At 40.6% G+C, this 27,921-nt stretch overlaps 1 protein-coding gene across 4 annotated transcripts in view; it reads left to right on the top strand.

Moving 5' to 3' along the window:
• Nucleotides 1–27,921, top strand: part of LOC142659353 (uncharacterized) — a 139,514-nt gene that overhangs the window by 45,120 nt on the left and 66,473 nt on the right. For all 4 annotated transcript variants that reach the window (XM_075835412.1, XM_075835411.1, XM_075835413.1 and 1 more), the window contains 5 exons: nt 1,767–4,079; nt 11,715–11,856; nt 16,552–16,666; nt 18,476–18,602; nt 21,738–21,863. In XM_075835412.1, the coding sequence (XP_075691527.1) occupies nt 2,424–4,079; nt 11,715–11,856; nt 16,552–16,666; nt 18,476–18,602; nt 21,738–21,863 (2,166 nt within the window). In that variant the 5' untranslated portion in view covers nt 1,767–2,423. The remainder of the gene's footprint in view (nt 1–1,766; nt 4,080–11,714; nt 11,857–16,551; nt 16,667–18,475; nt 18,603–21,737; nt 21,864–27,921) is intronic.

Below are 27,921 nucleotides of genomic sequence, written 5' to 3'. Positions count from 1 at the left end.
GAGCCTTATGGACATGTTTATCACATACGTCGGGAGCTTTCCTGACATACGCGATAAGTGTGGTGCAATAACATGATGTGAACGGGTCCATAGAGGAATCTTTTTGAGGTTTCTATAAAACACAAGGTTGGTGAACACCTGCTTACAAAATAAAATGAATGTGCATGCACGCTGTGTGACTGCAAACAATCCAAAAACAATGCAACAGCACACCGCAAGCACTAAGATCTATTCAAGCATCGTATGTGTATATATATATATATATATATATATATATATATATATATATATATATATATATATATATATATATATATATTGAAGAAAGTCCCACAGCACTCCGTGTTAGTGAAAAAAATGGTGGTTTATTAAGCCAGCACAAGCTGCAACGTCTCCGCTCTGCTATAGGACCTTTATCATGCTTGATAAAGGTCCTATAGCAGGATGGAAACGTTGCAGCTTGTGCTGGCTTAATAAACCACCATTTTTTTCACTAACACGGAGTGCTGTGGGACTTTCTTCAATATTGATCTATATCCCCTGGATCGGGATTACCTGCTTGCACCTTGAGACCATCTTGGAATTGCATTATGAGTGCTGCTGCTTTTCCATTGTGTGTGTGTGTGTGTGTGTATATATATATATATATATATATATATATATATAATATATTATTTTAAATTGCATTAGTGCTGTGTTCACTATACTTACAAATGTGAGGTTCTTAGCGCACATTTTGTTAAAATTGTGATCCCACCTGCCACAACAAGGCAAACTCTTAAGGGTGTCTCAGACCATCTCTGTTTAGGTTAAAGTTTCTGGCAGACACTCCTCTTAAATTATAATAAAGATTTAGCAGCACTGACCATGTTATGTCAATCTCTTTGGACAGTTGGTGAGATTTTCTGGGAATTTACATTAAATGGGGATTGCTATATCAATCTTCCCAATACTTCCCGTCCATTGGTGCGCCTTGTATGCGATGTGATCACAAACGCCGAGGAAAAGCTGTTAATCACTCTGTGTACAAAGGGGAAGCAGGACTCTATGAGTCCTGGCAACATTTTAGCTTTTTACATGGAAAAAACGTAATCCTATAGAAATGTACATCCCCCCCCCATCCTATGCTGTCCTCAGATATGGTAGTTTAGGACAATTCCACTTTAAGGCTATGTTCACACAGAGTTTTTTGCAGGCGGAAATTCTGCCTCAAAATTCCGTTTGGAAGTTTGAGGCAGATTTTCCTCTCCCTGCACGGCAATTCTTGCGGCGTTTTTCGCCTGCGGCCATTGAGCGCTGCGGGCATAAAACGCAGCGAAATACACTTTCTCTGCCTCCCATTGATGATGTCAATGGGAGGTCAGAGGGGTAAACGCCCGAAGATAGGGCATGTCCCTTCTTTCTCCCGTGAGACGGTTTTACCGCTTGCAGGAAAAAGATGCCTCCGCCTCCCATTGAAATCAATGGGAGGCATTTTCGGGCCGTTTTCAACGAGTTTTCCGGCGCGGTTTCCGCGTAAAAAAACTCTGTGTGAACATAGCCTAAACAATATTCTGCTACTGACCTGCTTACTTCCTGCATAATCTTCATTGATAATGATAGTCACATCTGGATTTTATTCATATAACATTTGTTAACATACCTAGTGGTATTGCTTCCAGTGCTTCTTACTAGTCTTATTTCCCACATTCCTCAGAACGTATTCAGAGATTTATTACATAACCTGCATGTTCTATCCTGATTTATTTTTTCCTTCTATATTTTAGATAATAATCATTGTTTAAATGGAGAAACTCTAGGCCTTACTGAAGATCTTTGTACTAGAGGCATTTAATTATATATTGTGGGTGTGTGACCTATGGCACATGTCAGTTGTCAAAAAGGACTCACCAAGTGGCCAATTAAAACTGCAAGAGAATGCGCAGTCAGAGGACCTTATTAATAACAACAAGGGAGCGTCTGAGAGAAAATGTTTTACTAACCAAAGGATTGTAACTTCAGGGGATACATCCGCATTCAAAGATCAAGTATCATCAGCAGACACCAGCAATTTTCATGTGTACCTTCGGAAGGGAGTAGCAGTGAGCGATTTCGGTAGACACTTAATCCAGCACATCATCAGATCAGTTTTCCTACAAGGAACAAGCTGTCGGAAAGTTGTGCGCTGGGAAAATTAAATCATCTAAAAATTTACACAATAAAACTGATCACTAATGGTACCATATGTAATAGTGAAATATCACTAGAAACGTTTTACATGGACACCGTTGCATCACATCTGCGTGACCCATGTAGAAAGGATTTGTTAAATCTTAAAAAAACATCCTGTGGATCAAGAGAAATGCTACACAACCAAATGTAGCTTATATGAAAGGTCAAAAGGAAATGACTGCCAGAAACAAAATAACTTAAAGGATATCAATATGTCGGCCGCTAATACTCTTCCTGATCAGAACAGTGACTTAACTCTGCCTGTTGAATTGATTACGCATAATACTGATACAGCTATAGACTCCCAGGGAACCTTTGATTTATGTAATAATATACACTCGCAAGAGTGTAATGAAACAATGAGTCCAACAAACAAACACGCCAATAACTTACAAAATAGTGAATATGATAGTGAGACTGGTACACCTAAAATAGCGTCTGATGTGGGACCCGTTGGTAAATTGACAAATCGTATTGGTTTGGAAAGTGAAAAGACCATGAAAATTCGTTCACTGGATTTTCAAGCCAAACACACTGTGGTAGGTTTACCAAGAACTGATGGTATCAGAAACAATAAGAGGAAAACTGTGCCCCAAATGCCAAAATGTGGAAGACTTTTTGAAACCGAGATTGTTTCGCATAAACTGGAATTTGTTGAAGAAGAGAATCTTTCTGATCAAGAAGAAAGCAGTGAAGATGATAATGATCTTCATCATTCAAGAGATCGGTTTGACCACAGAAAAGAGAGACATCAATATGTTTCAGATCAGTTGGACCCGGATGTTCTACACCTGCTGGAAATGCACCTACGTAAACAACAACTTTTTGAAATTAAGGAAGAAAGGGAGGAAGTATTGTTAGATGTGCATGTTAATAAAGAAAAGTCACGATCCGAATCCTTTAAATTGTTAAGAAACATATCTCCGGTTTTGGATATGGTCCTTGAGGAGCCAGAGCTAGAGCATTCAGGAGACACATTAGAAGAAGACAGCAATACCCCTTCAGATTCTGACGACAGCAGTAATTCCTGTTCAGTGGAATTGGGTCTAATGGAATCTCTACAACATGAATTAATGAGTAAAAGTAGCAAAATAGACAAACTCAAGATAGCTACAATGCTTCGGGCACCAAGTTCTGATATGTCCATAAGAGAAGACAAAAGCAAGCAGAAAGCAGCTGTGTGTGATAACAATGATTGTGAAATTAAATGTGAAACCATTAAAAATAAAGAACCAAATACACCCAGTGGGAGAACAGGAGACTCAAGTGATTTACAAATGACTGAAATGCAAAAGTCAGTTGATGGAAACTTTATATCTGACTTTAATTCAGAGTCCACTGCAGTTGAAAATGGACATGATCTGGAAGTGCAGTCTGAAAGTAGTGTTTCTGATTTATGGAATGGGTTAACTGGGGTATCTGTGCTACGCAAAGATACAGAAAAAGATGGTATAGAGGAACTAGACCATTCATACCAGTGCATAAATATAAAATCTGTGAACAAAGATCTCAACTTAGATGTAAACCATGAAGGAGTGACAGATACAGTGACCTATGTTACATACACAGAAGCCGCATTAAACGAAAGTAATGAAGAAGAGTTTACTCAGTCCGAATCGACGTCTGTGACAACTCAAGACCAATGCCCTACTTTAGATGGAAATATTAAACTGCATGACATAATTTCACCCTGTTTAGATGGTAGCATGTCTTCTTTGCCCGCAGTATCCAAAAGACCTGATAACTATTTACCAAAACAGACTGATAATTTTATAACTGGAGAAGTTTCTACTGAACAACATGAGGATGTTGACACGCCTCTGAGGGGAGAGGATGTAGGCCAAACAGATCTCAAAGAAGAACTACAGGTTAGATGTCATGTACAATTAATATTTGTTTTCCCATGACCTCTAAATTTCTATATTTACAAGATTATCCGTTAAATTAGAGTGTTTGCCTAGTATAGAAAATCAAATACTCTATGAAGAAATTCTATTGCTAGTCCATTGATTTCATTAGGCACTATGTAATGCTTTATTTTCCCTGTGTTGTCCATTGCAGGGGTATTAAACACTTCCTGTTGAGTTACCCCACAAACTACAGCTGATTACATAGGGGGTAACCTTTTGATCAACTTATTTATTGGCGAAATTAGCTTGTGAAAATGTTCCATTCCTTTTGCTCTTTTGACAAACGTTTTAAATGGCTATTCAATACGCCTGTTATTTTAATAACCTTTATACATTATTAACTCAATTAAGGTGATAATAGACCTGAGAAAAATAATGTCCCAAATTTTAAATTGCAATCTCTCCCTTGTATCAAATAGAGAAATCCCTCAAAGTATCTAGTTTTCATTTTTGACTCCCTGACATCACCTTCACATTCATCATTCAGTTTGAGGATAGAAAATAGCTCCCTGCCTTCAGCTAGTCCAGCAGACCTGACTGGTTGAGTGTCGGCGGGTCCTGCGTGTCTCTGACATGCAGGGTCCACCTGTAATCGATCACTTCTAAGTTATGAACTTAGATGTGATAGTTTACAGGTGGATCGCCGACACTGAATCCGTCAGGACCGCGGGACTGACGGAATCCATGTAAAGCAAACGATACAGCTGTTCACTATACAGAATACAGAACAGATGTATCTCCAAAAGTTACTATTTACAAAGTTACACTAATCACACTGACCTATTTATTTAAAAAAAATAAAAAGTATACATAGCCTTTAATGGACACTCCCATTAGCAAGCAAAACAAACAAGTATGTTAATAGGAATGTTGGCTTAGTTGCCGAATTAAATCATTGTCTGGTTCTACAGGTATACTCGTAGAAGTCTTATGTGTCCATAATCTATAGTCATTTTAAAGGGGTTTGGCGTATAGCAGAGAGATGCTATCAATCTCTAATGAATTTCAATTAATACATAATACAACTTCTACAAGACCAGAAACCGCTTCTAGTTAGTAAAGGCGCTATGGCAACAACAACTTAATTCTTGGGGTCCTTGATCAGACACTGATTGCATACCCTAGTGATATGACATCAATGTCCCTGTTGGAAAAACCCTTTTAATTGTAAGTAACAATTCTGGTTTAATCTGCTACTAGATAAGGCCTCGTTCACATCTGCGTCAGTATATCCATTGTTCTTCTCCATCAAAGGGCTGAACAACGAAAATAACAGAAGTGCCGTTCCGTTCCATGACTAACAGAATCGACGCCCAACGCAATCCATTGGCTTTAATGTGTTCTGTTGTGTTTCCGGAAACATTAGCGTAGCATGCTAACGGAGCCTCCAACGCAGATGTGAGCGAGGCGTAATCCTTTGGCATTTCTAAGCGGGATTTGATGTAATAAGATCTTCTTTATTTCATTTTCTGCTGTTCAGATGTGACAACCATAGAATAAATTGTTTTACAAACATGGGTTTCTTTGAATGAACTGTAAATAGATTTGCTTTATTATGTATGCTTCCAGCTCCTCCCATGACTCTCTGTATATAATTGTAAACAGGTCTTGGGTACTCTATTGTTACTTGTTTTTTTCTCAAGTACTATTGTACTTCTCTTCTAAGCCTGATAGTAATGTGTAATAATGTTAATTTTTGGCAAACCGAGCAGCATATTTTAGCAAATTGCTTAAAAAAGTGAATCCTTTAATATAGTGTTATAAAAATGATTTCCTTTTTAAAAGTGGCAGCCTACCAAAAATACAAGTAGGACAGCCATGGGACACAAATTTCCCAGGGTTTCTTGTCCGCTCATGAGCTGACAGGCTTTTTTACAAGTACAGTCTAAGGCCTAATTCACACAAGCATGTTCGGTCCCTGATATACGGGACCATATGTCGGCAGTGTTTCCTGGACCGAACACACTGCAGGGTGCCGGGCTCCTAGTGTCATAGTTATGTACGACACTAAGAGTTCCTGCCTCTCTGCGGGGAAAACTGTCCCGTACTGTAATCATGTGTTCAGTACGGGACTGTTTTCTGCAGCGAGGCAGGGACTCCTAGTGTCATAGATAACTGACGCTAGGAGTCCGGCTCCCTGCAGTGTGTTTGGTCCGGGAAATACTGCTGACATACGCTCCGTATATCACGGACCGAACATGCTCGTGTGAATCCGGCCTTATTCAAATAGCGCCAAGTCAAATTCTATTAAACTTGTATATACTAGAACTAAATTTGAGAAACAAGGAGATTGGAAGTAAAAATTTTTTTTTTTAATGTGCATTTTATTTTGGAAAGGATTTTATTGCATCACATTTCCACATATGCATCTCATCCAAATATATGTTTATTCTACACTAATATATTAGGGAACTGCATAAAGAAGAATTTGCTTTATATATTCTTCTTTTATTTTTTCTCTTTATAAGTTGCTCCTAAATTTAGGGGAACCTATACAAGTATAAAAGTATCTCGATTCACCTTTTTAATACAATAATACCCAGAGCAGGATATTTTTATTAGATTCAAGAGGAATATCGCAGCTCTCTGGATAAGGTCTCCGGCAGATTAAGGTGAATTTTATGCAGTAGGTGTTAAAAGGAGCACTTCGGGCATTTTATATTGAAGCCCTATCCTTAGGTAAACATAGAAGAGGCCGCGGCGAAAAACGTTTCTGCCACGTCAGTCAGCTGATCGTCTGGGTCGCCGTGAGTCGGACCCCCACCGATATTATATTGATGAACTATCCTAAGGATAAGCCATTAGTATAAAATAGAACCTATTCACAGGGTATATACATGTATCATTTCATAGTCCTTTCCCCACATAACACGACTGTGCTCCTTTATATATATATTGCGCCAAAAAGAGAAACCATGGAGTCCATAAGTCAAATGGTAAAACATAAATTTTATTTCACAAATTCTAAAAAATCAGTACATGAACTATTTAAAAATGAATCTCCACAGATGACAGAAAAGGACCGCCAAAATATAAGACCGTTATCATACGAGGGTTCAAATATCAGTCATATATCCACATATACGTTGGTATAAAATATAATACAAAAGTGCAAAGTGAATATTGAACATTTATGTGTCTGGTTGTAGAGATATGAGAACTACGCTGTTACCAGCCTCCACAGGGAATCCCATAGAAACCCCCCTACCACTATTCCATCAGACTCCATATATTGTTTAAGTGCTAAGTGCAAACGAATAAAGAGAAAGACCTAGGATAAATGGTGGACTACTGACCCATGTTGCTGTGTCTCAAAGATGGCGACCTGCCCCAGGGACTCCTAGCATAATATGTCTATGATCTCGGCCGTGTGCATGATGGGTTAGATGCCATATTACGGAGGTATTTTCCCCTAGAAGCATAAGGGGCCTAACGGAGTACACTGTATAACTGATGTGTGCATGGTGCTTGAGCGTGACGGACCTGTTTCTGTTGCATTTAGACAGTCTGACCACAGTCTTACTAGAGAGAATTTTGACTACTCCAGAACTTGGCTAATTATTGTGGTGTAACTTTAGTTTAACAAGTCGTCATTAGAATATAACATTAACACTATCATTGCCAATGAAATATGTAATACATCATGACTTTAAGGGCTAGTTCACACAAAGTGTTTTTGGCGCGGAAACCGCCAAAAAATGCCCGAAATCCTGTGAGCTGTAAAAAACTCTTGTGGGAAAAATAAGTGACATACCCTTTCCTCGGGCATTTCCGTCTATGACTTTCCATTGACATCAATGGGAGGCAGAGATTGCGGTTATTTTTCTCTGCAGTTTTTGCCCACGGCACTCAATGGCCGCGGGGAAAAATCGTGGCAAATATTCTTCCTGCAGGTCAAAATCTGCCTCAAAAAAAATCTGTGTGAACAGGGCCTTACTGCAGGTAAGGGGTGTGTGTCTCTGTCCCTCTCTCTCACAGATCCACCCTCTCGTGACCCCCTCACGACCACTGCCCCCCCTGTGTGTGTAGCAGTGCTGTCTGTGTGTGTGTGTGTGTGTGTGTGTGTGTGTCTGTGTGTAGCAGAGCTGTGTGTAACAGAGCTGTGTGTAGCAGAGCTGTGTGTCTGTAGCAGAGCTGTGTGTGTGTCTATGTGCAGTAGTGCTGTGTGTGTCTGTCTAGCAGAGTTGTGTGTGTGTGTGTGTGTGTATAGCAGAGCGGAGTGTGTGGAAAGGAATGGACTCAACATTTCTTTATTTACACGACACGTTTTTTAAAAACGCGTGTGTAAAAAAAGCGCACTTTACCAATTATGTAAATAAAAAGCATAATCAAGCGTTCTTTGATGCGGTTTTTGGCATGTAAAATGAGAAAAAAAAGTGTCAAATACACGCCATGTGAACCTGTCAACTGAAAAGTCATTCACTTCACTTTCATCATTCTAAAGGTATGTTCACACGCAGTGTTCTCAGCCGTTTTTTGGCCCATAAACGTCCCGAAAAACGGCTGAAAAATTGCAAGCAGAACGCCTATAAACATCTGCCCATTGGTTTCAATGGGAAATACGGTGTTCTGTTCCAACGGGGCGTTTTTTTACGCGGCCGTTTTCCAAAAACGGCACGTAAATGACGCTCGCCAAAAAGAAGTGCATGTCTCTTCCTGAGACCTTTTTGGAGCCGTTTTTCATTGACTATAGATAAACCGCTCCAGAAACGGACGTAAAAAACGCGGCCAAAAATGCTAGTTTGATTAAAAACGGCACGTAAATGACGCTCGCCAAAAAGAAGTGCATGTCTCTTCCTGAGACCTTTTTGGAGCCGTTTTTCATTGACTATAGATAAACCGCTCCAGAAACGGACGTAAAAAACGCGGCCAAAAATGCTAGTTTGATTAAAAAATGGCTGAAAATCAGGAGCTGTCTTCCCTTTGTTTAGTAAGCGTGTGAACTTAGCCTTTTGGTGTGTCCTATAGCTTCTGCCGGCTGCCATTTGTACAATCACTCCCAAAATGGCAGTCGAACACTGCTTAGCAATTTGAAGGCACCTTTTCCTGGCTTGTAAGAGATGGGGGGGGGTGAGATTCGCTCCCACATTTACGGCAGCTGTGAGTCAGGTTGCTTCGCCTTATTCACCTTTCTGTAGTTCTGGGAAGTACTCCCTCTGGTGGCCAACATAGGAAAGCATGTAAAATTATTATTTAATTTTTAATACTTTCCACCATGTAGAATAAAAAAAAAAATACAGCAAACAACTTAAAAAATATAATCGATATAAGTAACTTACTTAAAAAAAAAAAAGGTTTCGTTTGCGACACATTTCCTTTAAGGGTTTGTTCACACGGCAGCGTCCGTTACGGCTGAAATTACGGTGCTGTATTCAGGAGAAATGGCATGTAGAGGCGCTTTTCGCTGCGTCCATTATGGACGTTAAATGGAGCTGGTTTTCCATGGAGTCCATGGAAAACGGCTCAATTTACGTCTGAAGAAGTGACAGGCACTTCTTTGACGCGGGCGTCTTTTTTACGCCCCGCTTTTGACAGCGGCGCGTAAAAAAAAATGACCGTCGGCACAGAACATCGTAAGACCCATTCTAATGAATGGGCAGATGTTTGCCAACGCTTATGAGCCGCATTTTCGGACTTAATTCGTGACTTAAACACCCGAATTACGTCCGTAAATAGGGTGTGTGAACCCAGCCTTACTGTATGGCGAAACGTAGTGTGAACCTAACCTTTTTTTAATTTTTTTTTTATTTTCAGGTCGGTCTCCTTTAATATAGGGATGCACGGTGCATCGAAACTTCGATACTGTTTCGATACTGTGCATCCCCAAACGGTTCGATACCGCTATTTCCTGTATTTCGATACTTAGCTGCGCAGCCGCACAGCTCAGTATAGTAATACATGACTGTATGAGAGCGGGGCTGCAGCTGTGTAATTCAGCCACAGCCCCGCTCCTGAGTCCTGACATATGCGCGCGGGGTCAGCATCATGTGATGCGGCCGTCGCTGCACTTATGATCTGCTGCACTGAAGATAGAACATGGCGGGCGCGCTACAAAACTCCCCCATGTTCTGTCTTCAGTGCCGCCGCTCATTAGTGCAGCGCTGGCCGCATCTCCTCATGCTGACCGCGCGCGCACTTCCTGTCAGGAGCGGGGCAATGGCTGTATTACACAGCCGCAGCCCCGCTCTATAACGGCGGAGATCAGAGAAACGCTCTCCTCTCCGCTGTTATTCCCCCGAATGCTGCCATCAAAGCTGACTGCAGCATTCAGGAGAAAATGAGAAGGGGGATGCCCATGCATCGCGTCACAGGGAATTCCTGTGACGCGATCGAGGGCCATACCATATATGGGCAGACAGCCCAGGGTCTATTGACGGACCCCAGGGCTGTCTTACCATATCTCTTGTTGTTAGGGCATACTGAGGTATGTCCTAACAGCCTGTGTGCTATCCGTCCACAGGCTGATGTACTGGCACATATCTGATATATGTCAGTACATTAAAGTTTAAAAATAAAGTAAAAACAAAAGTATTGTTAAATTTAAAAAAAAATACACATTCACCTTTTTTACAATAAACATTCAAATAAGTCTCAATACATAAAATATATATTCAGTAACGGCGCGGACAACAATTTTTTTGCATAATTTATGATGTGTTCGCTGTAAAAAAATGAAATAAACACGGCTTTCAATCACTTATTAATGTGAGGCGCGAGGTGCGATGAATTTAACCTCCATGTTCCTCACATTAATAGTAATTAACCCCATCATGTACCTCGCACATTAACCCATTATGACTGAGAAACATGAAGGGATTAATTACTATTAATGTGAGGCGCATTCAAAATTCATCATCACACCTCGCGCCTCACATCAGAAAACGGAAGAACTTTTTTTATTACTGTTGGCAAAGTATCGAAATTGGTATCGAAATCGCAATACTAAACGAAGTATCGGTATCGAAGTCAAAATTCTGGTATCGTGACATCCCTACTTTAATATATGAAATAATTTGTCACCTTGGCTCAAGTTTTTGCTTGACAGCAGTTTTATGTGTATCTTGATGCAGTTCCTGTGGGATACAGGATACAAGGAATTCGTAGCATGCTTTATTTATAATACCTGATTGTGTCTTCCCCACTGTCCTGCCTGCAATCAAGTGCTTCAAATAAAGTTTGCTACTATTTAATGGTAAATTCCGTATCCTGTATGTTCCTGGTCTGCATAGAGCACCATCAGCGAAGTAGCGGCACAGTACCACCGGCCTCCGCGGGGACATTGTATGACCTGTGGAGTCTTGTGAGTAGTGCCGACTAAGTTCCTATTCATTATACAGTTCTTGTGTGATACATTTCGGGCTGATGAAATCTCAAAAGCCATGCAACTAGTGTGCCTAAAAATTTGCTATTGGCATGTAACTTTTTTGATTATTTATTATTGATATCTATGAAAGTTTTTGTCTGGCACCTGAATTGTTCTGATTAAAGTCTACAATTATTTGTCCAGTCTTAAAACCATGTTACCATAAAGACATTAAGAGGATATTCACCTTTTACTTTTTGTCTTTTTTTTTCCTAATGGCAAATGTGAAGTCTGTGAATAAAGGAAACTCACCTGAGCCATCAATTTGTTCATCTTCTGAAATGTCTACGCTACGTTTAGATCTAGAAGAAAAGATCTTGTCTATACTAGAGAAAGCACATGCTGCTGATTGCAGATCCTCACATCTGCAAGGTAAGTTGAGGGATGTTTAAAAGGTTTTTAGACCCAACCATACACTGAGATGTCTTACTGACACCATTGTGCTTTTAGCAGTATATGCAATTCGACATGTTTGGTCATTTTCTTTCCTAAGTTGGAATATCCCTTATGTAATATTGTTCCTTTCTGGTTGTCAGAACTGCACAAAAGCTCTCCATACACCATTCCATGAACCCAATTATAACCTGTCTAAAGCTGCCCATACACCTTCAATAGCTGATGGATTTTTTTGTTGGACAGCTATACCCTACTTCCCCATACACATGTAGGCTCGGTTAAACAGAGTGTGCATGTGTTTACATTGGGGAGTGGAATAAGCCACTGCCAGACCTCTGGTAGCGGCTGATGTCGTGGCAACAAATCTCCAACATGCCTGATCTTTATTTCCCTTGACATCCACATTCGGTGGGGATAGTCGCAACACCTCCATACACATTAGTCATCCGATTCCGTTGTGTATGTTGTGGTGATGTTTGCTATGTGAAAGGAAAACCCTCCAAGCAGGCTATGCATAAAGAATATTCAGGGATCAGGAGAGCATACATTGGGTTCTATACTGTATATTAATTTCTCTATGGATATCATGATAGTAAATACACAGGAGCATTCTTTGATATCTGAGACAAAATTATTGCAGAGAATTAATTGCAAAGTGTGGGCTCACTTAAGTTTTTTTTATTTTTATTTTACTCCCATAGATTGCTGATGAGAACAAAGACGAGAACTGTGTGTCTTTTAACTTGTTAGGTCAGCTTGTACTACATAAGTATGATGTGCTGTCTTAGCAATAGCAACATCATGGTGTTGGTATGCAAATAATTTCAAAACTGTCCACATTTCTTTGGTTTACCCAGCATGCTTAGAAAAGCATGTCAAATTTTGGGTCTGTTTATTATGAATAAAACTAAATGAAGCTCAAAGAAATACTGGGATGGATAGATAGATCCATATATATATTGTCCTAAACATTTGATATAGAAAAAGACAAGAAAATGGCTGTCTGGACCAACCTGTATGATTGTTAACTGTAAATCTTGGCTGTGTTTGTGGAATGCTGGGATGACTGCGGAGGTCTTTAGTCAGACCTCTTTCTATAAACACATGCACGCTGCCTCCCCTCCCTGGTGTTAGTGCGAGGTTAACATCTCTTTTTCAACACGCTTCCTTATGAGGAGAAGAATTCCTTTACAATGCCTTACTCAGAATAATCCTCCAGAAATCCCTCCGCAGGATGACCCAGTAAGGATTGAGGAACAAGGCTGCCGTAATTTGTTAAAATCACCTTCCTTTTACTCCCCCTCCTTTGATATTGTCATGGTTACTGTGAGAGGAACTCAGAAACATCACAGACCATACAGCAGTTGTGCTGAGGTTATAAAGCCATTTATTTACTTCTGGATGATTTCTGTGGATCTTCTTTTTTTTTAAAATAAAACATGATATATTTAGTAGTTAAATGTTCTTGTTCCTGGTAGTTTCAATTAGGGTTGCACGATTCATCGAAACTTCGATACTGTTTCGATACCGTGCACCCTCAAATGGTTCAATACCGTTATTTCATGTATTTTGGTACTAAGCTGTGCGGCCGCGCAGCTAATTATAGTAATACATGAATGTTGTTAGAGCGTGACTGCGGCTGTGTAATACATGTGTGATACAGCCATTGCCCCGCTTCTGAGTCCTAACAAGTGCGTGCGCGGTCAGCATGATGTGACCGGCGCTGCACTAATGAGTGTCGGCAATGATGACAGAACATGGCGGGCACACTGCAAAACACCCCTATGTCCTGTCTTCAGGTGCCTGCGCCGCCGCTCATAAGTGCAGCGCCGGCCGCGTCACCTCATGTGACCATGCGCACACTTATTGTCAGGAGCGGGGCAATGACTGTAATACACAGCGGCATCCCCGCGTCGGAGGTCAGAGAAATCGCTCATTTCCGCCGCTATTCCCCTGAATGCTGCAATCAAAGCTGACCTCAGCATTCAAGGGGTAAATTAGAAGGGGGATGCCCTTTGGATCGCGTCACGGGGAGTCCCTGTGATGCGATCGAGGGACATACCATATATGGGCAGACCGCCCCGGGATCCATTGTTGGCTAATGTGCTGCAATATAGATATATACCAGTACATTAAAGTTTAAAATAAAAAAATTAAAAAAAGAATAAAGTAATGTTAAAGTAAAACAAAAAAATACACACATTTTTACAATAAACATTAAAATATAAGTCTCAATGCATAAAATATACACATTCGGTATTGTCGCTACCGTAATAAAACATTTATAGCGTCATTTATGATGTTTACGCTGTTCTAAAATAAAAACTGCTTTCTTTCACTTATTATTGTGAGGCACGAGGTGTGAATGTTGTACCTCCATGTGCCTCACATTAATCGTAATCAACCCCATCATGTACTTCACACATCAACCCAATGTTGTCCATTACGACTGAGGGACATGATGGGGTTAAATACTATTAATGTGAGGCACATGGAGGTTCAAAATTCATCACACCACGCGCATCACATCAGAAAATGGAAGAACAGTTTTTTTTATTATTGTTGGCAAAGTATCGTTTTGGTATCGAGTATCGCAATACTACACGAAGCATCTGTATCAAAGTCTAAATTATGGTATCGTGACAACCCTAGTTTCAATGCATCATGTCCACATGAATTTAACATATATATTGTTTTTAAAAGTGACTCCTTTGTACAAGTGTTTATTGTATTATACATTGTTCACTATCTCAGAATTATGTTTTATTTTGTGCTTTTATAAAACAAGAAGACTTGCTTTTTCATTTTCGCCTACCACTTATTCTGTAATCAAACGTGCATTTTAAATCTCGTCTGTTTCATCAGGGAAAAGCTGACAATTTTACATCAAAGTTCAATCAGTATTGTGTCAGAATGCAATACGTATGTCCATTTTTAATGTCCATGTAGCATCAGTGATCAACTTAGTTATATGTCCGTCAAATAAAAAGTCCTGCTTTTTTTCATCATCTACTTGCGACCCATCCGTGAAAAATGGACCGCACTCAGATAGAATCAATGTGCTCTACATTTTTATTTTCATGGACCAATTGGCTTGAATTGGCAAGTCAAACTCGATTATCAGACCAAAGTAGTGCATGCTGTGATTTTATCTGCACGGCCCGATGGTCCATGCGGAAAATCGGACATGTAAATAAGCCCATTGACTTTAATAGGTCAGTGTTCAGCCTGTATGCTGTCAGTTCTATACTCGGACAGCAGACGGACATGAACATCCCTCGTCTGAATAGGTCCTTAAAGTTAGTGCCACACTGAGATTATTTATCACTCTGATTCAAAAGTCTCTCTAAAATCGCTGAGTCACTTAAAAGCCCCTTGAAAATCTCTTATTAGCGGCTTGATGGGATTTCTGAGTGATTAGTAGCTACTTGTTTCAACCAAAGAAAAATATTAAAGGGGTTGTACTAGAATCAACAATTCTCACGTACCTACAGGATAGTTAATAATTGTCTGATAGCTGAGGGCCCCGCTGCTGGGCCCCCTCACTGATCTCGAGAACGAGGGTCTTAAACCCGCAACAAATAGCAGATGTTGCGATTTTTGAGGCTGAAATGCTTTGATTCCGCTGCAAAAATTGCAACTCAGGAAAAACCATAAAAAAAAATATTTTTACCCAGGACTCGCTTCTTCTGCGTCCAGCCTGGCCTCCAGGGATAACGTTTCATCCCATGTGACTGCTGCAGCCAATCACAGGCTGCAGCAGTCACATGGGATGAAACGTCATCCTAGTAGGCTGGGCTGCAGGACGTCAGAGGGACGCGTAGAAATGTAAACGGATAAGTGTAGGAACCTTCTTTTTTTTTTTTTGTAAGTGCTGTTTTCCGCAGCGGTACATTCCGCCCGAAATACTGCACCACAATTTGACACGTTTTTTTGGCCTGTGGCTACAAGGGCGGATACGCTGTGTTCTTTTACGCAAAGTATCTGCTCTGTGTGAATATACCCCTACAGTCTCAATGTTTTCTAGTAGTGAAGCATGTTTATATTTGTATACTGAATAACTGTATACAGAATATAGTGCATATCTGGAATGCATTACTTTTGACCCTCGGAGAAAAGGTGGCCGTATACATTAGATATTTGGCAGCAGTTCCTGCTGATTATGGGGATCACCGATAATGAAGTCTATGGGGAATAAGTATAAAAAGTACTTTGGGTATACGCTTTTTTTTAATTGGAAGTTTTTTATGCTAAATACCCCCCCCCCCCCCAATACATCCAAGCATATTCTGTACAAACATATTCCATAAATGTAATCAATCTTCCTATTGACTTATATTTATTTAAAAATCTACTGTAGCATGTACCTTTTTAGGCAATTCTGAATAGTGTTACAGGCTTAAATTCAGAAGTAGCTTAAAAAAAAATATCTAAAAGTAAAACATGAACATATTTCAATCCGACAATCTTTTTGCATGCATTGCCTCATAGAAATCTATAGGGATGTTCCAGTGTACATTTGCATACAATATAGAAACATACGTCAGTAGTAAGGCACAAACACGATGAGATTGTATGAAGGTACTTTTGTCCATATATATCTAAACATAAGTTGTTTTTTTTGTTTTTTTTTCTGTGGTTTTTATATCCTGTCTTTTTTTTTTATCTTAGCTGGAGCTGAGCTCCTGTGGAAAGAGAGCATGGAATTAAGAAATGAATGTAAATCATTGTCCAAAGAAGCAGCTGAGCTATTATCCATATTCAACAAGCAGAGTGTTGTGCACAGGTATGAACAATATCTATATTTGAAAATACTGAATCACACATGAAATGAAGCGTGAATTTACTGAGACATTAAATTAAGTAGAGGATACAGTTTATATGATTTACTCCTCACTTTCTCATTTATATTTAGCTGTCAATTTCCTTTTTTTTTTTTTAAGGCGTGACTACATAATCTTTTTATGTGATTTGGAGAAGTCATAAGATTTTTTTTTTACCCTAAACAATAAAGCAGGCTGTACACATAAAAATAGTTGACGGCTTTTTCTGCCGACCCCACTACAAACATGCAGGTGTGGCTCAGCCGAGCCTGCATTTTTATTTGAATGGGACTAGGGGAATATAAGCCACTGTCAAACACCTGGCAGTGGCTTGTCTCCTGTGGGAACATAGGATCAGACATGTTGAAATTCAACATGCTTTATTCCTCTTCCCTTCTAGGGCAGATATGCAGGTTCGGCCGACTTTTCTCTTGTGTATGGCCAGCCTTACGTGGAAGTTGCACCACAGACAACTGTACGTCAACTGGCAGGGACTTGTGAAACAACAAAACAAAGTAAAAAAAAAAAATGTAGCCCAGTCATCATCTTCTCTGATTGATTGAAGAATTTCCATTGATCTGAAGCAATCTGATTGCAACCACAGATACAAAGAACATTATTTCCTTGCCGATAATGCAGCTTGTTTAACTAAATCAGAATTAGACATTTACACATTGATTTTATAATTCTTTTATGGCCACCTCAGTACCTCCTCAGCAGCTCAGAGGTTAATATCTTCAGCCTTTTAGCTCTGCGGTCTGGGGTTACAATCCCACCAGGGTAACATCTGCATGTGATTTGTATGTTTGACAGTTAATTTTGGCAGCTATAGGGTTTATAAGCAACCATTTAAATTTATGGGATTTACCACCATTTTAACCATAGAATGGAATTGTGATGAGGGGCACAAATGAATGATCCAGATTAAACAAACTAGAGGTTAATATACTGTTGGATGATTATACATTAGAAGGGTTTTACTTGAATAGGTCATTCTGCCCTGCATTAGCCCATGCCATAAATGTTTATTTTGATTTAATTCATTCCTTTGTGTAATGTGTATTACACACCAGTTGGAATGATGTTGTAATTGTCTAAAAGTAGTAAATTAAGCACAGATGTATCTCAGACAGGGCCCCCTACATTCTGTAAGCAAACAACGCTTCCTATGTCGATATTGAAGAGAAAAGGTTCTAGCTTTTACTATTCATGAACATCATTTAATCAAAAGAGATTCTTAATGTAAGCATGCAACTAAGTTGTCATAATAGTTCTTAGGGTATGTGCACACGACCTGTTTTCACATGTAATTCAGGCATTTTATGCCTCGAATTAAGTCTGAAAAGACGGCTCCAATACGTCTGCAAACATCTGCCCATTGCTTGCAATGGGTCTTACGATGTTCTGTTCAGACGAGGCGTAATTTTACGCGTCGCTGTCAAAAGACAGCCCGCGTCAAAGAAGTGCAGGACACTTCTTGGGAAGTTTTTGGAGCCGTTTTTCATTGACTCCAATGAAGAACAGCTCCGTTTACATCCGTATAACACGCAGTGAAAAACGCAAGTCCATGCAAAAACTTCTGAAATTCAGGAGCTGTTTTCGCCTGAAAACAGCTCTGTAAATTCAGATGTATTTTGCGATTGTGTGTGAACATACCCTTACAATGATAGCAATGACGATGTTTAAAAATCACATATCTGTTCTTGTCTCATTGCATGTATTGTGCCATTATATTGAATTTGCCTTTAATGATCCGTTTCTTTACTAAACAGGCAACAACAGAGACAAAGCTCCCAAACAACAAGGACAATAGGGAGTATCTTAACTACTACTGACACTAAACCAAGCAGTAAGGAATCGCTGAGTTTCGGCAGGAAAATTGATTCCAGAAATGTTAAGGTACACTGTATTTTGTTTTCCTGCAGAATTTAGTGCATTATGCAAGTGAATACAGAAGCTTATGTACACAAACTTATACAACTTTGATCTTGTACAGAGTTGTGATGACATCATGATATGGCACCCATAGACTTCTATAGCGGCCCCACTATTCCTCCCCTTGCCTCCAATTTCATACATGCTCCACCAGATGCTGTATAACCGAGTTTATTCTTCCCTAGAAACATTACTTCCAGGGCAGAATAATTCCGTAACACTGCAGCGTTCGGACCACCATACAGCAGCACACCGTGTGCCTCCGTTCTTCTCCCTACACTGTTTTGCCACGTGCATGAGGCTTAATACTGTTCTGTGGAGAACTGCAACTTCTGGAATTAACATTTATTTACTTTCTGCAAATCATGTAGTTGCCATAGGTGCTTTATTTTTAGTACAGTGATCCCCCAACATACAATTTTAAATGGTTCTGGGATGACCATTTCATGTTGAAACCATAACCCTATGGAAAACTGGTAATTGGTTCCCGAAGCCCACAAAATGTCCACTCAAAACAATAAAAAAGGTGGATTGAAGACAAGTAAGCACAAGAATACAAATGAAGCATGTACACGTGGTCCCTCATGTTACAATATTAATTAGTTCTGCAAATCATTATTAGTGCAGTGTTTCCTCAACATACAATATTAAATGGTTCCGGGGCAACAATTGTAACTTGAAAATATTGTAACGTGAGTCCATAACTCTATAGATAACTAGGAAATGGTTCCAAAACACCCAAAATCTCAACCACAGATATGAAAAAAAAAGGTGATTTAGCAGATAACTAATACAGATAAAGGAAGTGCTCACATATAAAAGTCAGAAATGCTGCAGCTGCTGGAGGCTGTAAATCACTTTCTACGATGAGCACAGGAGCTTTTTAAGGAGCCTATACAGTACAGCGTGTACCATAAATATAACATGGAACCGCCCGCATCTGGTGTCCAATGGAGCAACTCATCCTGTCACAGGTAAAGAGCAGTAAAGGACATGTAGTACTGTACTGTAGAGGTGCTACTAGACATCCAATGCACTTCTTTACAACAGGTATTTTACAGGATCTTCCAGGCCCGAGACATGTTCTGGTTGGTTGGTTTCTTCTTCTGGGACCATGGACTTGTTGTTTTTGTTTTTTGGGTTGTCCTACTGCTTCGGTACAAACTGATTTAGCCAGTGTCTGTGGGAAGGGTATGGCCTGGCTAGGCAAAGCCAAGGCTTTTCCTACCAAGCAGCATAGATAAAGTTAGAAAAGCAAGGATATCTGTGCGCTGCTGGATGAAAGACATAGACTGGAATCCATTTAAAAGAATTGTTTTAATTCATAGGGCTACGCATTTCAACAACGATCAGGTGTCTTCCTCACACTTGCATGAAGAAGACACCTGATCGGTGTTAAAACGCGTAGCCCTGTGAATTAAAAAGAACTCTTTTAAACGGATTCCAGTGTATGTCCTTCATCCAGCAGCGCCCAGATAGCCCTGTTTTACTAACTTTATGCTACTAGCTGCGAATGCTTTTGTGCACAACCTGCCAAGGAGGAGCTGCAGCTGGTCCTAAACTGCTCAACGCTACTGTACAGAGTTGTGCCTGTTATTAGCACATCTCGCCCAGGTAAGCAGTTATATCTTTCTCTATCCATTCTCAACATACCAAAAGGTTTCTTCACTATGGAGAGCTGTGTTTTTATTTCTTAAACAGGTTTTCCTAACAAGTGTCAGCCTCCTAGTGCCACAGACCTATACCCAATTGTGCCATGTGGGCACAATGAATTCGAAGAGAGATTTTACAGGGAGTCCGAAAATCCTATTTTTCACGTGTAAATGAAACTTCATAGAGAACTTAGAGATTTAATCTCATTTTTAAAAGCTATCCGAAATAAGCAACACATGAATATACAATAGAAGCAGAGAAATTCCACGGCACTCACCATTCCGTAAAATCTTTTTATTTAGGCAATTAGGCAAACGAAGGGCAGCATGGATGTGGAGCACCAATAAAAGAAGATTTTACTGAATAGTGAGTGCCGTGGAATTTCTCTGCTTATATTATATTGCCAGTCCTTATCCTACATACTACTAAGCACGACCTGTTGTGAATTTATATTGACCCGCTTTAAGGACTGTGCTACGTGTATGGTTCTGGGGTTTTTAGTTCTCCAGAGTCGGAGCAGTGCCGGCTGCCAGTGTTATCTTTACAGGCTTTATCTTCTGGAAATGTGCATATATGAATATACAGCTACACATACAATAACATCTGGTTGGAGAGATTTCCTAATAAGTGATATTAATATCAGTTATTATTGTAAACTAATTATGGACATTACACTGCTTCAGGTGGGTAATTGATCCAGGGATTTATTCTAATGGCCATATTTGGAGTTGGTAAGGAATTTCTCCCCCTAAAATAAGGAGTATTGGATACTACCTCATCAAGATTTTTTTGCTTTCCTCTGGCATCAACACTGTAGGATAATAGCTTGCACCAGATGTACTCATTTTTTTAACCTTACTATGATAGATTTTGAGAGCATGGAAAACACATCCTTATTGACAGAAATATTACTAAATTCCGTGAAAAGGAAATACTTTCAGTAGGGTGGAAAATGTTTGTCATTTATAATTGCTCCTGATAACATGAAAATCTTTATGCAGGTTTTACACATCAGGATTTTGATTCCAAATAGATGAATGTCTCGAGAATTAAAGGGGAATTCTCTTTTCTATTTTTTATTTTTAAAATAGTAACCTATACAACTTTATAATATGCATGTATCAAAATGTCTGCTCAAATACCTTTTCTTATGCCAGTGCAGTAGATCGTACACGCTTAGGACATCATAAACGTCATGTGTAGTTCATCCACTGGATAGTGCTAAACATGGTGTCATTCGTGACCCTCTTGCATTCTCAATATTGTTATATGACATGGATTTCAGGATTTCAAAACCCATCCCAGAGAAGAAGAATAAATATAAAGGATACTTTATTATTTTGTTTTCAATTGCAAATAATAGGCTTTTAAGTCCGCACACAATTCTTAACTTCTATTTAATTGATGCCTTTTTAATGGTCTGACTGCCTCTGCCATCATTTCTAGGGAGAAGATCAACTTCCGTTTATGAGCAAAAAATATAACTTTTTACGAGAGGAAGCACCTGAGATTATGAGGGAGCTACATGTTTTACAGCAGGACTTGAAAAGCCTTCCTGCCCATCACAGTAAGGTGAGCAATAGTTAATAGTAAGTTAATTAATAAAGGTTTAATTACAGTTTTTAAACCGCAAAACTGAAGCACACACTTTTAATAAAGCGTCAAAATTGTACAGAAGTTGGCTTTATATGAATAAATGCTCATCAATTTGAATGCCCGCTTTTCAAAAGTGTCAATAGAGGGGACTAAAGAGAAGTCCGTTACCTCCATCCATGTCCTGCAGTATGGGTGTGGTTGTGGACTTTTAGTACTTTCTCATATCTGTTTTCAAGTATATAGAAATCCAAAAGAACAAATTCTTTTTAAATCTAGGAAAACAGTAGTAAATCACGTTTTGTTCTGCACTTCGATACGAGCATTAGACATGAATGTTACACAAGATCTTTTGCAACACACAAAAATTACTAAAGGTGCAGTAAATGTCACTGACCTAATTCAAATGATAATTCTCCGTATTTAGAACACATTTTTAACGAGACATCCGCCAGTCCACAGGTTAAGTGTTTTTATCCTGAATCTTTCATCCAATAATATGGTTTAGCTACAATTAGAGTATCTCTCCCAGCTTGGAGATTTCCTCTCCTGTTGTGAGGTCTGCACACATTAGAATAGCTGCAGCAGCACAAAATTCTGTCAAGGCAAGTCGACCATCACCACCAGATTTTTTTATGTGGATGGAAGTAAAAAGGGAGAAAATCCTGTGTAATACCTCAGAATGACTGTAAGGCTTTATTCAGACAAGTGGTAAAACTTGTCAATGTTTCTTCATGGAAAAAATCTTGATTTTTCATCGGAGTTCAATCAGTATTGTGTCAGACTACATTTCGTGTGTCAGTTTTTGACTCCTTCCCATCGCAGCTATTTTTTGGATTTTCGTTTTTTTTCTCCCCATCTTCCACAAGCCATAATTTTTCCATCTATAGCTGTATGAGGGCTTGTTTTTTGTAGGACTTGAGCTTGCGATCACTAGATCCGCTTGCAGGATATACTTCTATACTAATGTATGGCAGTATATCGAGATTCTGACAGGCTCCTATTAAACCCTGCCTCCGGAAGGGCTTAATAGAAGTACAAAGATGGCAGACCTGGGGGCCTTCATTAAGCTCCCAGGCCTCCATACAAACCATCGCAAACCGCGACTGCATCGCGGGGTGGCCGATGGAACGTCAGAGGAGGCCGCCCCCCTGTTTCTAACGGCTTAGATGCTGCGGTTGTTATTGACTTCGGCATCTAAGTGGTTAAATGAGCGGGATCCCACCCATTACACTATAGTGTCAGCTGTTACATATAGCCAACATGCTCGCTCTCTGGACCCGCTCAATACTCCGACATCCGCTGTATATATACGGGGGATGTCGGGAAGAGGTTAAGTCCTCATGCACACGATCGTAGCCATGTGCTCATCTGTGATTTTAGGGTCGGCCGGCAGCGGACTGTCAGCCGCAAGCCGCCCGCAAATCGCGGGCAATGCACATGGCCGCGGCCATTATTTTCAATGAGCCCGGACCGCAGAAGACGGCCGTAATAAGACATGTCCGTTCTTTCGGCGGTGCGAGCTCCCGGGCCATGCACGCACTGTAAAAACTACGGTCGTGTGCATGGCCCCATAGATATGAATGGGGCCGCAATTCTCCCGTTTGTGTGCATGGGGCCTAAGGTCAGTGAGGCATAAGTGATCATTAGTTTTTCATGTCCGTGAAAAACTAAAAAAAAAGGCTGCTTTTTTTTTTGTGTTTGTTTATTTTTTATTTTCCTGGATCTGCTAGCAACCCAGCAGTGAAAAACTGACTGCACTCTGATGGCATCTGTTTTCTGTCAGTTTTTTTTTCACTGACACATCGACTTGAATGGGCGCGTCTAGTGCAAGAATCGGACTAAATTAGTGCATGCTGCGAATTTTCTCTGCATGTACCAACGGTCAGTGTGGAAAATCGGACATGTGCATTGCCTATTGACTTTAATGTGTCCGTGTGCTGTCAGTTCTTCACTTGTACAGCACACTGCCGTGAAAAACACTCGTCTGAAGAGGCCCTAATGTTGCACTTCCAGTGTGTGTCTGTGCGTTTAGTATTAGTCTGTGTTGTCTGGTCTGCAATGCTAATGTGTTATTTACCATATTCTTCCTAATAAGTTCTATGCACTCCCCTTTCTTCTTTTCCTCTTGCCTTTTCCTTGTGCAGACAGGTTTTTTACATTTTTGTTGAATAAGATCAGTAAGATCCACGTTTTGGAAAGATGCCAAACGTTTTAATATAGTTCATCTTGTTGTTATAATAAGGAAAAATGCCAAGCATGTCTCTTAGTCAAAGGAGAAAGCAGTTTGGTGAGCTCAAATCCCTGCTTGTTGGATGATTGTGCAGCTAGCAATGGAAATTGTTTTTCTTTCTGACCTTTCTGTACTAGTGTCAATGTGATCACAAGAAGCTTCAGGCTTCCACTGTTTGTATAGGTAGTGACTTCAGCATACACATAGGCACTATTAGCATGGTAATTATTTAGGTGCATGAATTTCCCGGTATACCAACTAGTGCTGTTCTTCACAGTGTAGACTTTTGTTCACCTTACTCCGAAGAGTTAACTTTAGGTTAAAAGTAGAGATACGCTTTCTTAGGCCCCATGCACACAAACTTATTTTTTTCCTCCCGTAAATACGTGTCCTTTGTCACACGTATTCGACCCGTATCCCACCAGTATTTATGGACCCGTGCCCGTAAATTCTGGTCCGTTCTCACCAGTATTCCACCCGTATTTACAGACCCGTTTTCTCTGCACTAATCGGCAGCCCCTTCTCTCAATCAGTGCTGGATAGAGAGAAGGGGCAGCCCTTTTGGGCAGTGTTTCCGCAGCGGAACGCAGCGATTTTAAGTAAAAGAACTTCATGCGTACCCCGGCCGTTGTCTTGGTGACGCGTCCCTCTTTTGACATCCAGTCCGACCCCTGCATCCGGTGATTGGCTGCAGCGGTCACATGGGCTGAAACGTTATCCCAGAAGGCCGGACTGAAGGAAGAAGCAGGGAGTTCTGGGTAAGTATTAACTTTTTTTTGTTACGGGTTTTTGAAGTAATTTTAGACATCTTTATTGTGAGTGCTGCGCATGGTACTCACTGTCCAGGGTGCTGAAAGAGTTACTGCCGATCAGTGCAGCCCCTCCTCTCTGTCCCGCACTGATCGATTAACAGTGACGATCTCCTGACGTCGCCTAGCAACGCTCCCGTAATTACGGGTGCACACACGTAGCCACCCGTAATTGCGGGAGCCCCATAGACTTCTATGGGCCTTCCCGTGCCGTAATTACGGCCTGAAATAGGACATGTTCTATATTTTTCAACGGCCCGGGCACCTTCCCGTAAGCAAATGGGAAGGTACCTGTGACCAATAGAAGTCTATGGGCCCATAATTACGGGCCGTAATTACGGCCGTTTTTACTTTAGGCCCCATGCACACGACCGTAAAAACGGCCATAATTATGGGCCGTAATTACGGGCCCATAGACTTTTATTGGCCACGGGTACCTTCCCGATTGCTTACGGGAAGGTGCCCGGGCCGTTGAAAAATATAGAACATGTCCTATTTCAGGCCGTAATTACGGCACGGGCCATGGGCATCTTCCCGTTTGCTTATGGGAAGGTGCCCGTGCCGTTGAAAAACATCGAACACGTCCTATTTTTTTATTTTACGGGTCGTGCTACTATAATTTATAATGGGAGCACGGTCCGTAAAAACGGCCGGCCGTGCCCCTAATTACGGGTCGTAATTACGGGCACGGTCGTGTGCATGAGGCCTTAGTGATGTTATGATTTTAAGTTTCTCCATAGCGGCTGGGCAGGATTTCACTTTTTAGAACACTATTAGGCTTTATTCAGACGAACGGGAATTATGTCCGTGCAACGCGCGTGATTTTCACGCGCGTCGCACGGACCTATATTAGTCTATGGGGCCGTGCGGACATGTGCGTGATTTTTACTCCGCGCGAGTCCGCTGAAAAAAAGTCACAACATGTCCGTTCTTTGAGTGTTTTGCGCGAATCACGCACCCATTTAAGTCAATGGGTGCGTGAAAACCATGCATGCCGCACGGAAGCACTTCCGTGCGAACTGCGTGATTCGCGCAACAGCTGTCAGAAGGATGAATGAAAAAAGAAAAGCACCACGTGCTTTTCTGTTTACAAACATCCAAACGGAGTGTCATTATGATGGCGGCTGCGCGAAAAGCACGCAGCCGCCCATCATATGCTGATGCCCCACGGAGCTGTTAAGTGGCTTTTGTGCAGGCAAAAAGCCGGATTTTTGCGTGCGAAAAAAAACCCCACGCTTGTGTCAATCCAGCCTAAAAGACATTACAACTACTGGTGTAATCACATCAAGTTACATAATTCCTCTAGGATGGAGAATAGAAGCCTGCCAAAACTTTTACAGTTATTGCGTTTGGTTTAATGTCATCGTACTGTAATAATGATGTTTATGAACCTGTGTATTTTCAAGGGGTTCGATACCTACAGTGCTATGAAAAAGTATTTACCCCTCATCTGATTTTTTTTTCTTCTAATTTGTCACATGGAAATGTTTCCGATCATCTAACTAAATTTAATATAAGATAAAGACAACTCCAGTAAACACAAAATGCAGCTTTTAAAGAGGCTCTGTCACCAGATTTTGCAGCCCCTATCTGCTATTGCAGCAGATCGGCGCTGCAATGTAGATTACAGTAACGTTTTTATTTTTAAAAACGAGCATTTTTGGCCAAGTTATGACCATTTTTGTATTTATGCAAATGAGGCTTGCAAAAGTACAACTGGGCGTGTTGAAAAGTAAAAGTACAACTGGGCGTGTATTATGTGCGTACATCGGGGCGTTTTTACTTTTTTTACTAGCTGGGCGTTCTGACGAGAAGTATCATCCACTTCTCTTCAGAACGCCCAGCTTCTGGCAGATCACGCTGTGATGTCACTCACAGGTCCTGCATCGTGTCAGACGAGCGAGGACACATCGGCACCAGAGGCTACAGATGATTCTGCAGCAGCATCGGCGTTTGCAGCTAAGTCGATGTAGCTACTTACCTGCTGATGCTGCTGCAGAATCAACTGTAGCCTCTGGTGCCGATGTGTCCTCGCTCGTCTGACACGATGCAGGCCCTGGGGAAGTGACGTCACAGCGTGATCTGCCAGAAGCTGGGCGTTCTGAAGAGAAGTGGATGACACTTCTATACACAACGCCCAGCTAGTAAAAGTAGTAAACACGCCCCGATGTACGCACATAATACACGCCCAGTTGTACTTTTACTTTTCAACACGCCCAGTTGTACTTTTGCAAGCCTCATTTGCATAAATACAAAAATGGTCATAACTTGGCCAAAAATGCTCGTTTTTTAAAAATAAAAACTTTACTGTAATCTACATTGCAGCGCCGATCTGCTGCAATAGCAGATAGGGGTTGCAAAATCTGGTGAAAAAGCCTCTTTAAATGATCATTCCATGTTTTAATTCGGCTACATTGGACGGTTTTAGGTCTTGCCACAGCAAATCTTCATTCTGGTTTATTTTGAGACATTCAGAGAATTACTTGTGATTTTTTGTTTGCTTCCTTGTCTCCCCTATGGTGCTGCTTCTAATCTATGCTGCTGGGGGAGTGACTGAGCTGAATCAGTCTCCTTTGCCCACTGGCAGCTTACCATATTGTCCCTTCTGACTTTCTCTGCAATTAGGTAACATGGGATCTAGAGTGGTGAAGGTACATTCTGTGTGACATCCACATTGCGCACTCCCAATGAAACCAATGAAAATATAAAATGAGACAATTAAGGTGGAATGGGCAATGTGCAGGTCTCATATCAGCTGTCAGGATGCAGAAGTCTACAATCCTAACAAGCTTACTTCAGAGGCTTTGCTCCTTTCCTGACAAGAAAGTCAGAAAGCTATTTCTATTGGCTGCTCTGATGTAAACAGTATCACAGCTCATTAGGTGGTTGTGCACATTGCTATACACTTAGAACACTAGGTGGCACCATACGATTTAAGTCAATGTCATAACTATACAATGAATGTGATATTTAATGGTGGGCCAGCCCCTGTAAG

This window comes from Rhinoderma darwinii, chromosome 8 (genome assembly GCF_050947455.1).
Source record: "Rhinoderma darwinii isolate aRhiDar2 chromosome 8, aRhiDar2.hap1, whole genome shotgun sequence".
In the NCBI taxonomy this organism is placed as follows: Eukaryota; Metazoa; Chordata; class Amphibia; order Anura; family Rhinodermatidae; genus Rhinoderma; species Rhinoderma darwinii.
Note: the sequence above shows the minus strand (reverse complement) of the source record. Positions and strands in the feature narration are given on the sequence as shown.